Below are 11785 nucleotides of genomic sequence, written 5' to 3' on the forward strand. Positions count from 1 at the left end.
ATATTGTAATCTAATTAGATGTTACCAGGGCATGTATCACAGTGCATTTTCCATTTAGGAAGGGCGGCAGCTGGCTGGTCCCACCAAAGTTGATGAAAGGCATTCCTGGCCACTGTTGCCATCTGTTCATCCAAAAGGATACCTGGGTCCAGGAGCACCCCCAGGCTACAACCTGATTCTTTAGGAGGAGTGCAACCCCCTCCAGAACAGGGGAGTATTATAATTATAGCTTGTTTTATTGGGTTGTTTCTGATTCCAGTGGTAGCCATGTTAGTTATTCTGTTGCATCAGATCCATGAAATGCCTGCTGAACTAACTAAAAATTCACTTTATACATATGATGAGGGGGCTCTAGCCCACAAAACCTTACATTTCGGTAAATCTGTTAGTCCCTAAGGTGCCTCAAGACTCTTTTGGGGGAGGAAAAGATTATTGCTATGTTTATTTCTTGACTCTTTTGGGGAAGGAAAGGATTATTGCTATGTTTATTTCTTGACTCTTTGGGGGGAGGAAAGGATTATTGCTATGTTTATTTCTTTATTGTCTTTTTTTATTGTAGCCTATCTTTGTGTTGCTTAATAGTTGTTTAAAAATGGGCCAATGGAAAAGGGTGTGCAAATTTAAAAAATGTTAAATCACATATAAGTGGATTAGATAACTGGATTAAACTAAACTCAGCTGCCATGTGCTTTAACTGCTGGCATCAACTTTGAAATACTCATTTCCCCCCATATGCAGTTCTCCGGATTGTACTACCTCAACTCAACTCATTGATTCAGGGGACTTGGATGGGGGCAGCCCTGCTTAGGGCTGCACTATAGAGAATTTCTGCATCACCACATTTCAAATTAATTGCCAAGATTTAAAGCAAATTAATAATGCAGATGCTTAGAGCTGCTAAAATAAGTCACCTTGAAGGAAAAACTGCATGCATATTACACTTTTTGCTTCAATTTAATTAAAAGTTCCCTAAAATAGGAAAATAGCTTCTACTTCCCTGAGTTCTGTCTTGTGAATCTGATAACTTCACTGAATCTCTTATTGGTGGTAGGTAAATAATGCTGCCATTTAGCCCGATATTTTGAATTGCTTCTTTTCCCACATAAATTGCATAAATTAGTAAGACAGTGTTCCTCGTGTCCATTAATGGCAATTATTACTGAAGTTACACTGTCTGTAAAACATGCACAGCATGAGTCCTTTACACTAGGTATCTGCAAGATGAGGAGTCATGACAAATTCTGTTCATATAATAGAATACAAGTTGCCAGCCTGAAGGTGTGAATGGTGCTATACAACACATTCAAAAGCACATAGAATGTAAACACTTAGAGGGGAGCAGGATTGCATCTACTGTCCCTCCCCCCAACATTTGCCTATTCGACCAAACATTTGTAGATGTAACCCATTTTATGTACGCTACGTGAAAATGCATGAAGATATCATATAGCAAATCAATCCATCAAGCTCATTGGTCTACTCTGACAGGCAGTAGCACTCCAGGGTCTAGGCAGAGAAAGTCCTTTCCCAACACCTGCTGCCTGAGATCTTTTAACTGGAGACAAGAGAGAATGGATCTAGGGTCTTCAGCATGCAAAATATGCACTCTACCAATGTGCTATGGTCCAGTGCAGTATTGATAGTAATTGATGCAGGGCTTCTTTAATTCTGTAGTCTTTAGAGAGCAAAGAGATTTGGTCTCCTATAAAGCTTAATGCAAATCCTCTTATATGAAGCGTATTTTGCTTTCATATTTAATTAATAACTGCAGTCACTTGGAGCACAGCAGCGTGGTTTGGCGAATAAAAAGTGCAAAGAATATTATCTGAGTGCCTTTTCTTTATGTATAAAAGAACAGTAATAAGCTTGGAGAAGAAAAATGGAATGATCTACAATGGAAAAGTCTAGTGTGACATTTCTTTGTCAAATTGAAAAGTTGTCTTTTAAAAGCATACCCATTTTCCTTTCTCATTGTGTTGAATAAAAAGTTATTTGTACACATTAATGATGAGGATATATTAAACATATTCATGAAGTATTCATATTTTTAGAATGCCATTTATTGATGTATAGGATGAGTTCTCATTCTTTGTAGACCTTGCTTATGGGCTTCCAGGAGTATATTAATTGCCTAAAGTTTTCAGAATTGTGTAGTTTTGTCAAACACTAGATTTATTTCAAAGGAATATGAGGCACCATACATCATTTTTAAGCTTGAGTCAGACAAGTAGTTGTTTTTCTTCTACATCTACTGACTGGGGAGGATCAAAACTTACATTTTGACTGGGATTTATATAATGAGGCAAAAAATATTTGCAGACTTTTGTTAGCTTTTCCTAACTCCTCAGTGTTAAAAAGTCACTGCCAATGTGGTCCAGTTGGTTTGGTCTTGGAATCTGGAGACCTCCAGTCAAGTTCCACTTGTGGACTGAGCATATGGCCTGAGAAAATCACTGTCTGTTATTGTACAATTTCTTAGCAGAATTACACTCTTCTGACTGTAGGAGACAATGAGCTTACAAGGTCCTAACTCTGTCGATGACTGCTTTGTTAGCTTCAGGAATGGAAGTAATTGTGCCTTATATGTAGGGTTGCTAGCTCTCAGTTGGGAAATGCCTCAAGATTTGTATGGTGGAGCCTGAGGAGGGTGAGGTTGGGGAGGGGAAGGACTTTTATGGGTACAATGCCACAGTGTCCATATCCCAAAGCAACCATTTCATCCAGGGGAACTGATCTCTGTCACCTGGAGATCTGTTGTAATCCCAGGAAATCTCTAGATACCACCTGGTGATTGGCAACCCTACTTATATGTTATGAAGCTGCATGCAGTAAGGTCTGAAGAGAAACCAGAATCAGTAAGGACTGTTGAAAACCCTAGATGTGATGCTGATCATAGGATCACCACTGAAAACAGCACCCACCTATCTAGTTCCCCCTGCTTTTCCCTTAAAGGAAAGTAGAAGATAATGTCATCAAATCCTCCATTTCCCTGCCCTGATCTGTTGTCAAACAACAGTTGCAAAAGTGAATTTACTAAGCAACTGGAAGGCTAACAAACTCCAAGCTTTCAAATGTCCTTCTACAATTGAAAGAATTAAAAATGTGTGTGTGTGGCTCCTATGAGAATCTTTCTGTACACAAACACTAAACAACAGGTTAGGAATAACCTCAAGGTTTCTACCTTAATACCTCCAGTTTTGATACAGATATATGTGACTTTTGCTAAACTTTTATCCTGCAGCCTCCCCATCTAAGCGGGTGTCATTAAGGTTATGTGACTGAGGCTATTTTTAGAGGTGTAGGATGATCGAGCTTCACTAACTAGTACAAATTCCAGCTGCTGTACAGAAGCAGCTTCTGCCTTGCAACCAGCCCTGCAGGAAAACTGCTATTCCCTAAAAGCCCACAGATCACACTTGTAGGCCAAATCTATTAAAATGTCAAGGCAGAAATCCCCAAGACAATTATAACATAAAGATGGTTACAGTACCTTCTGCAGTAATCTCAGTCATAATGGTGACAATAAGAAGCACTCTGGTGAAAAGGTCAAGTTCTATTGGCAGCTGAGAGGAGACGCTGACTCTTGCCGGAGACACCAAATTAAAAGGTGGGAGGTCCTTTACAGTTCTTACTTTCTTGGGGGGGGGGGTCTTTTTCTCCGTCTTTTCTGCTTCTTTTGAGGTGTCTTCTCTGTCAAGCTGTGCCCTCCCCACCTCCCAAGAAACTAACCCCTCTCCCAAGGCAATGCTCACAGCTCAGGCTAAAGTATCAGCTTCTAACAAAAATAGCCAGGGCTCTCAGCAAATCTCTAGCACAGATTTTTTGGCATCCTAGGAACCACATGCATGGACCAAAAATAAAAAATAAAAAAGTCCAGCTACAAAAGAGATACCAAAGCAGGTAAGGGAAGAAGCAACAGCACAAAGAAGCTAGAAAGAACCATTAAAGCCCCTTCATCTTCTTAAATATAATTACAAGGTCTAGTCTGAAAAAAAAAATATGAAATATAGACTTGACAGTAATCTTATCCATCACAGCTCAAATGTATTCTTAGCACACTTAAAGCTTAGCACATTCTTTCCGGGCCTTATTTGGGTTGGGAAGGGTGCTGTGAAGTCAGCCAGAATGACTAAAGAGGAAAATAAACTTAGGTAAATTCACCCTGTTAAATTTCTTGCTGACACTGAAAATATATCACCTTTTTTTTAATAGTTCTTCCCTTAGGTACTAAGAACTCACTGGATTAGACCATGAGTCCATCTGTTCTATTATCCTGTTCCTTAAATCTGTGAATGTACAATGCTAGTATGTTGGTTAGTAAAACATGGATATGCCATGTTTTTAATAACTCTGCTAATACCAGTCCAGAAAAAAATGTTACATGCACTTGAGTCCCAAATGTGATGATAGGACTTCATACATCACTATGTCCCTGTTATGGCTTGCAGAATTGGGGGATGCTTCTTGCAGACAGTAAATGATGTCTACATTGTTCATTGAAATGCTGACTGAGACAAGTTTTCGGACTGTCTCCAGGGACTGCATGGTTGCCATCCAGAGGCCCTAATCTAAGGGACAGAAGTTCATGGATGCCATCCAGAGGTCCTAAAAATGTCACCTTGTGGCAAGAAATCCCTATGAGATGCTTCACAATAGCCAGTTGTCACCCTGTGCCTTGGTCCTATTACATTCTGTGTCTCTGCTTTTCTCCTATGATTCAGGTTCTGGAGTTATGAAGGCATACAGTGTAATGGGCCACTGACAGAAGGTGAAAAGTTCTCTAGTCAGAATGGCTGTCCACAACTTGGGTAGATGAGAGGAATGGGAAATCTAACCCTTGCCAATAAATCCTATGGGACAGGTGATGCCAGCTCATGAAAGGAGTTGTGCCAGCTCATGAAAGCTGGTTGTCTCTGGACTTCTGTGGCAAAACAGAGAACTGTGGACTTCTATTATGTGACTGAAATGCCCCCTGCCTGCATTGCTACCTACTGGTACAATTTAAGAAGGCTATAGACAAATTGGAATATGTCCAGAGAAGGGCAACGGAGATGATGAGGGATCTGGAGACCAAGTCCTATGAGGAAAAGTTGAAGGAGCTGGGTATGTTTAACCTGAAGAGGAGATGACTGAGAGGTGGTATGATCACCATCTTCATGTGATTGAAGGGATGTCATAGGGTGCAGAGTTGTTTTGTGTTGCCCCATAAGTTCAGGCCAGAACTTCCCAACAGAGCAGTACCTTAGTGGAGCAGGATTTCTTGGGAAGCAGTGGGCTCTCCTTCCTTGGAGGTTTTCAAACAGAGACTAGATGGCCATCTGACAGCAATGTTGATTCTGTGAACTCAGGCAGATCATGAGAAGGAGGGCAGGAAGGGTTGCATCAGTCCTTAGTTCTTCTGGCCATTTCTTACATGTCCAGGAAAACACTGATAATCACTTTAGGGTCAGACACCAATTTTTCTCCATGCCAGTTTGGCCATGGAGGTTTTTTGCCATCTTCTCAGCATGGAGCAGGGGGTGTGGGGGGAGGTATTTGTGTATTTCCTGATTGTGTAGTGGGCTGGACTAGATGATCCTGGAGGTCCTTTCCAACTTAATGTTCTATGGCATTCACTGGTCTACACAGAAAATCTCCTTCCTCTTAGTCACCCTACAGCCATTGTAGATGATTCCAACTAATAAGACACTGCATCACCAGCCATAATAAGACAGGAGTGAATCACTTGTATATGCTATTAGCTGGACAGTATTGTTTACACGGGGAAGTAATTTTAGAGGGCATCTCTGTAGCAGCATGCTATGGTCTATTTCACCCTTTCTGCATCTCCTTGCCCTGCTATCCTAATAGTGGTTGCAGGAAGCTGCATTTAACTAAAGCAAAATCCAAAACCAAAAGAAAGTTTTAATTTTTATTGGATGATCTTAATAGAAAGTATTATATGGCTTTTGATTTTGGGTTGGACTGGATTGGATTTTGGACACAGCCAGAACTTTGAGTTGCTAACTCAGCCTTAGAATTAGACATCCACCTGGCCACCTGTGACAAGGAAAGCTGCCTGAAGCAACCAGGCAGAAGCCCCATTACCACTGAGGTCTGTGCAAGGATACTGCAACCAGAGAGTTCTTCAGTTTCCACCGCTGAAGACACACAGCAGCATGCTGAATACTGTTTGTCTGTCTTTCCTAGCAGAAGAAGATAGAGGACAGATTTGAGGCTGCTGGAATGGAAAACACTGCAATGCCAAACCTTTCTGGGTTGCCAAAGTGCTATGAAGAACACTCAGAAGTGCCCACACCAACACCAGTGCTTTGGGTCATACTACTATAAGGAGGAGTCGCAACGTGGGCTCTACTGCATGGTGCAGGGTTCCTCATATTACCTGGCAGTGTGGGAAGGAGCAGCACATTCTGCAAAAATAATGTGAGCTATTTCTCAGGCTGCAGAGAGCCATGGCATGCCATGTTGTTTCCCTAGCCAGAGAAAGACATGGAGTACTATGTCTGCAGCCCCTGCACTCTCTGGTTTTCTCTCCTGCAAAAAGAGGACAATATTTAAAGAAGTTGAAAGTATCTAGATTGGAAGTAGCTACAACATACTACTGGTATGCTTATGTGGAATACATAATGGTGTGGTATGGCTGCTGTGAGAGCTCTCTCTCACACACTCTCTTTCTCTCCAGCTTACAAATAAAAGCATTCAGGAGGATGGTATCAGGTAGATGAAACAACAAACAGGCAACTATGACAGCATTTATTTTTATTTATGTATTTCACTGCCTACTTGCCACTCCCTGACTGCTTCATAGAACTCTTCTTCTGAGCACAAAGGGGCCTGAGTTTCCCTTTTGATTCTGGCTATGCAGCCTGCTGGCCATTCATGCTATGCAGCTGAGGCTCTTAAAAGCAGGACCCAACACTGATGCACTGATATCAAGAGATGTAAGCTTCTGTAAATGGACTGGGCTTTAATTAAGAAGGTTTAAAAATGAGATTTGGGTTGAAACAAATACATGAGCAAATAAGAAGAGATCAGTTCTTTGCCATATTTATCATTCTGTCAACAACACTGATAAAGATTACATTGTTGCAGTAGCATCTACTGACCTACAGGAGCAAAATGTGTGGTGACTAAGCAGGAAAAAAAAATATTACCAGTTTGACTGTAGTTCCAGCCCCATCATTGCCATCTTCTGATGCAACCCAGGAGAAAGTCAGGCCCTCCTGTGACCATTATGTAAGTTAATAGCGGTTCTACAGGCTGCAAAGTAAAGGGAGGCATGAACAGAACAGTGTCAACATGAATTATGATTACAACTTGATGAACCTGATCGTGGTCCTCCTAGCCAGTGTTGTATCACAAACTCTTATGCTAAGATGGGAATGGCTTCCCAAATATTCCATACATGTCCAGCATTTGTACTATTGTGGCAAATGCTACAGCTATGGTTCAGATGTAGGTTTTCTTTCTCCTGCCAGATCTTTGCCTGGCAATATTCCAGAAATATATTTGGGCTCCCTTCCACTTTCCTCCCCTAAGTCTGTTGATTATTTTACATATCAGTGACTATTTTATTCTGTAGGTTTAATTTAGTTTTGTTTAAAACTTCACTCACAAATTCATAAGTGGTTAAATAGTGTAAGGAAGAAAATAAGGTCTTGGGCAACCCCATCCTAAGCCTGCAAGGCCAACAATGCACCAACACTAATATGGAGTCAGAGCTGCTAGTTTGTATTCTAGGCCATTTAGCTGAGGGGAAATAAGCAACACAAACACCTCATAGCAAAGGTCCAAGTACATAGTTATCACATTGGCATCCACCAGTCATGGTGGAACCCTGAAGTATAAAACTAAGTTGGTCTTTGTAATGTACTCAGTGACGAGACGTGCAGAAGGCAACATAGTACTTTATTAGAAGGTACATCACAGAACAGGGCAATGTGGGCCGGGACCCGCTTTATATACATTCTCCCCGGAACAGCCCTCCAGCTGGCCAGTCCAATCCTGGCCAGTCAAACTTCCCGCCACTGGTCTAGATTGGTGGAGACTTTCCCGCACTGCGCAGAGTGAGCCAGGGACTTCCCCTGGACGCCTCTGCTGCGTGGCCACGCGGTGCTGCTTCATATAGCACAATACACTACAGTCTTAAAGTTGCAATCGACTCCTATTTTGTCTCAGAGCACATTTAAAACCCGTTAAAACGTGTGTCTTAGAACACATTCCGAGGGTTCATCACCAGGTCCCTGGCGTTCCTCTTTCTCAACACTATACGGAAACTGGCCATGACTTGGAGGCTTTAAGATTTTTTCTAATGCAGAAAATAGAAAGTTCTAATTATACAGGGGGGGTTCTAATTATACAAGTTCTAATTATATCCAAAAAAATCTTGCTACAGAAGAAGGCTAGATGGATTCATTGTATCAGTACAGCTGAACCCTTTGGTCAAGAAGAAGCTGCAATGCAGCAGAACGTGGTAACAAGCCGGTGATCCCATGAAGGTGAATTTTCCTTTGGAAGCCGACATTGGTGGAGGGATTACGCATCTTGGATTACTTTGTAGTAGTATTACTCAGTGTAGATTTATGAATTTCTTCGGAGTCACCCTATGAAACTGATTTATTCTGCATGGGACTTTGTATATAGGACTACTAATTTTACTGCTCATATATGAAATTGTTGAATGCTTATGCACTCTCATAATAGATATAACTTTTGTATTTTGCATTAAGTGTTTAGTATTTTTGGCACAGTTGTTTTTGGACATCTCAAGGAAGCCAGTGGCATGAGGAGCAGAAGTACTAGAATTAACATACTTCAGTAAACTTCACAAAAGACTTGTGCATTTCATTTATTATTCATTACAAATACAAAAATGGGGTGTTACGTAGTTAAACTAACAAATAAATTCCTCACCAAAACAGTAGTGATGCTACAAATTTATCTGTGAACACATTAAACTGTTGAATTTACCACAGTCAAAGGTAATGATCAGATGTGAGCCAATCACTCTGTTTGATTTAGGCAGGGTAGACATGAACACCTGCTGAACCAGTTTTCAATGGGTTTCCCCAAAAGTGCATACAAAAGACACTGCTAATTCAAACTGATCAGCAGCCATTAACTCCTCTAAGAACTATGCAAATGAACACTGCAGGGTAGGATTTTATTGAAATATAGCATTCACTGACGACTGATTTATATGATTTGTGAGTGATTTAATGATTGATTTAATTATCTACTGCCTCTTCAGCAAAGCACTTATGCAACAAAGGATAGTGGGGTAGTAGAACTCAATCAGGCTATTTGAGAACACATGTAAAAAGCGAATTGTGCTGCAAACAAGGTTTGCCAATCCCCAAGTATGGGCAGGGGATCCCCTGGTTTGGAGGCCCTCCCTCCAGTTCAGGGTTAGCAGAAGGTGGGGGGAGAGGCTGAATGTCAGCTGGGCACTCCATTATACCCTATGAAGACTGGTTCTCATAGGGTTTAATGGAGAATTGATCTGTGGGTATCTGGGGCTCTGAGGGGAGGGGCTGTTTTTTCAGACCAGGGATTGAATTCTATGAGCCACAAAAGTTGCCCATCTTCCATTATTTCCAGTGAAGGGAAGGCATGTAAAAGGAGCATGGTCCTTTTAAATGTGATGGCCAGAACTCCCTTTGGAGTTCAATTGTGCTTGTCACAACCTTGCTCCTGGCTCCACCTCCAAAGTCTCCTAGCTCCAGCATCGAAGCCCTCAGATATTTCCTGACTTGTTAATGCAGTCCCTGCCACTAGCAGTTTCACTTTTACAAGGCAGGCAGAATTTTTCTAGTAAGGGCAGAGATAGAGAGAGGGAGGGGTAGGGAGAGGGAGAGAGAAAAAGGAAGAGAAAGATGTTCCTTGGGGGAAAGTGAGACAGGCACTGAGGTTTCTTGATGGACTGCTAATGAGATTACATACATGTGTGAGATATTCCAATACTGGAGCATATGGGGTAAGACTTTGACTTCCTCTCTCCTCCCAATGCCTGCCTCATTGTACCCAATTTGCCCTTGCAGTCTGCACTACCCTGCTTGCCTGCTGCTCTCTGAAACTTATCCTCTGTCTAAGCAACTCTTCCTCAAGGTCCTACTGCTGTTGCCTGCCTACCCATTTTTTGTGCCACCAAATGTCCTTTGCCTATCAGTCTGCCTCTTTCTTGTGCTTCTATTCTCCAAGATAAGTGGCTGCAGAACACCCAAGAGGTCTCCTACTTAAGAGGCAGATGCAGAAACACCAATCTTTGGCCAGAGAAGAGGAATTCAAACACTGGGATAGCAACAAGAATCACAATTTCACCCTCAGGGAGGGCAATGCTTCACCAGGGGAGGTAACCCATATTGCAAATGGGAGGCATGAGCTTGTTTCCAGTAAGGGGGATGCTGGTCAGAAGACTCACCCAGGAACAGTTTGAGGAGCTGAAACACAAGATGCAGAGGCCAGATCCAGGCCTGTTGATCTCTAACCACTCACTCAGTTGGAGTGCACAGAAACAGGCTGTGTTTCATCATGGACCACCCCCTCAGTCCCTCTGAGGGTGAACTGGATGTTGAACACAGCAGGGATGAGAAATGAGCAAAAGCTAGAAGGCAACCTAATATGTCAAACCCCAGTCAAGCTGACTCAGTTGTAAAGCATTCCATACATTAACTGAATAGCATCACGGAATCCAAGTCAACTGAATCTGGATGTACCCACCTTTCTTCTAGTAAGGCTCCAGTATCTTACCTTGCAAGCTGCAGCGATAGACCACAGGGGTCATAGGTAGAGCTACTGTGATTACTGTGAAGGACAACTGTGATGACCAGGCAGCTGTCTGAGCTGCTTGTGAGGGTGCAGAAGCTGAGCTGGAACAAGAAAGTTGGCAATATCACAGCAGAGCAGTGAAATCTATGCTGGTCATTGTAGACATTATTCATATCTTGGGAATGAGGAGGTGCATTATCCTTACAGGTCTTGGGGGATGGTCTACCCTTTACTGTGGTCGCTCCTGGCTACCAGTAGAGGATGGGGGCATAGGGTTGCCAGATCCATTTTGGCGAACTCCTGGAGATTTGGGATGGATCCTGGGGAGGACTGGGACCTCAGTGGAGTACAATGCCATAGAGTCCACTCTCCAACACATCCATTTTCTCCAGGGGAACTGATCTCTGTAGTCTGGGGATGAATTGTAATTCCAGGGGATCCCCAGGTGTGACCTGGAGGCTGGCATTCCTAAGTAACTGTAAAGGTTCTGAGCATGAGTGTTCATCAAATGCACATACACACTTATGTGCAAAGTGTTTATTCTCTCCCTTGGCTGTTGGTGTTAAGCACTTTTCATTATAGTTCCCACCACCCAAGTGCAAGACTGTGTGCTCTAAGCATGCCAGGGCTTAGGATGGGCCTATTAATTACTGTCTGCATTACATGATAAAAATTAAATATGCATTAAAATTACTTTTAGCATTCTTTTCTTATTTTCAAATAATATTTAGCCAAAATACACATATAGAAAACAAGCAATTAACTTTACACAGTGTAAAGATCGACAAAAAAAAAAATCTGTTCCCCCCACCCCACTATACTGAATTGATGAAAGGAACCATTTTAAAGAAGGACAGTTGCATTCCTTCTTTTCTGCAGTACAATAATTATGCACAAATGAACAGTGAAGCAGATCTTCAATGTCTTTCATTAAACAGGGCAAACAGGACAGTTATCGGTGCTTTCAAACCTACCAAGCTGGTAATTAAAGTGCATTAATTGCATTCATAATCTTGTG

General features: G+C 42.0%; 1 protein-coding gene across 1 annotated transcript in view; it reads right to left on the minus strand.

Annotated features, from left to right (window-relative positions):
• The window catches only part of TRDN (triadin), a 143295-nt gene extending 139346 nt beyond the window's left edge, over positions 1 to 3949 (minus strand). Inside the window, exon 1 of the mRNA XM_060237137.1 lies at positions 3491 to 3949. Coding sequence (XP_060093120.1) covers positions 3491 to 3512 — 22 coding nt within the window. The 5' untranslated portion in view covers positions 3513 to 3949. The remainder of the gene's footprint in view (positions 1 to 3490) is intronic.
• Positions 3950 to 11785: the final 7836 nt, after the last annotated feature.

The sequence above is a fragment of the Heteronotia binoei genome, chromosome 1 (genome assembly GCF_032191835.1).
Source record: "Heteronotia binoei isolate CCM8104 ecotype False Entrance Well chromosome 1, APGP_CSIRO_Hbin_v1, whole genome shotgun sequence".
NCBI lineage: Eukaryota > Metazoa > Chordata > Lepidosauria > Squamata > Gekkonidae > Heteronotia > Heteronotia binoei.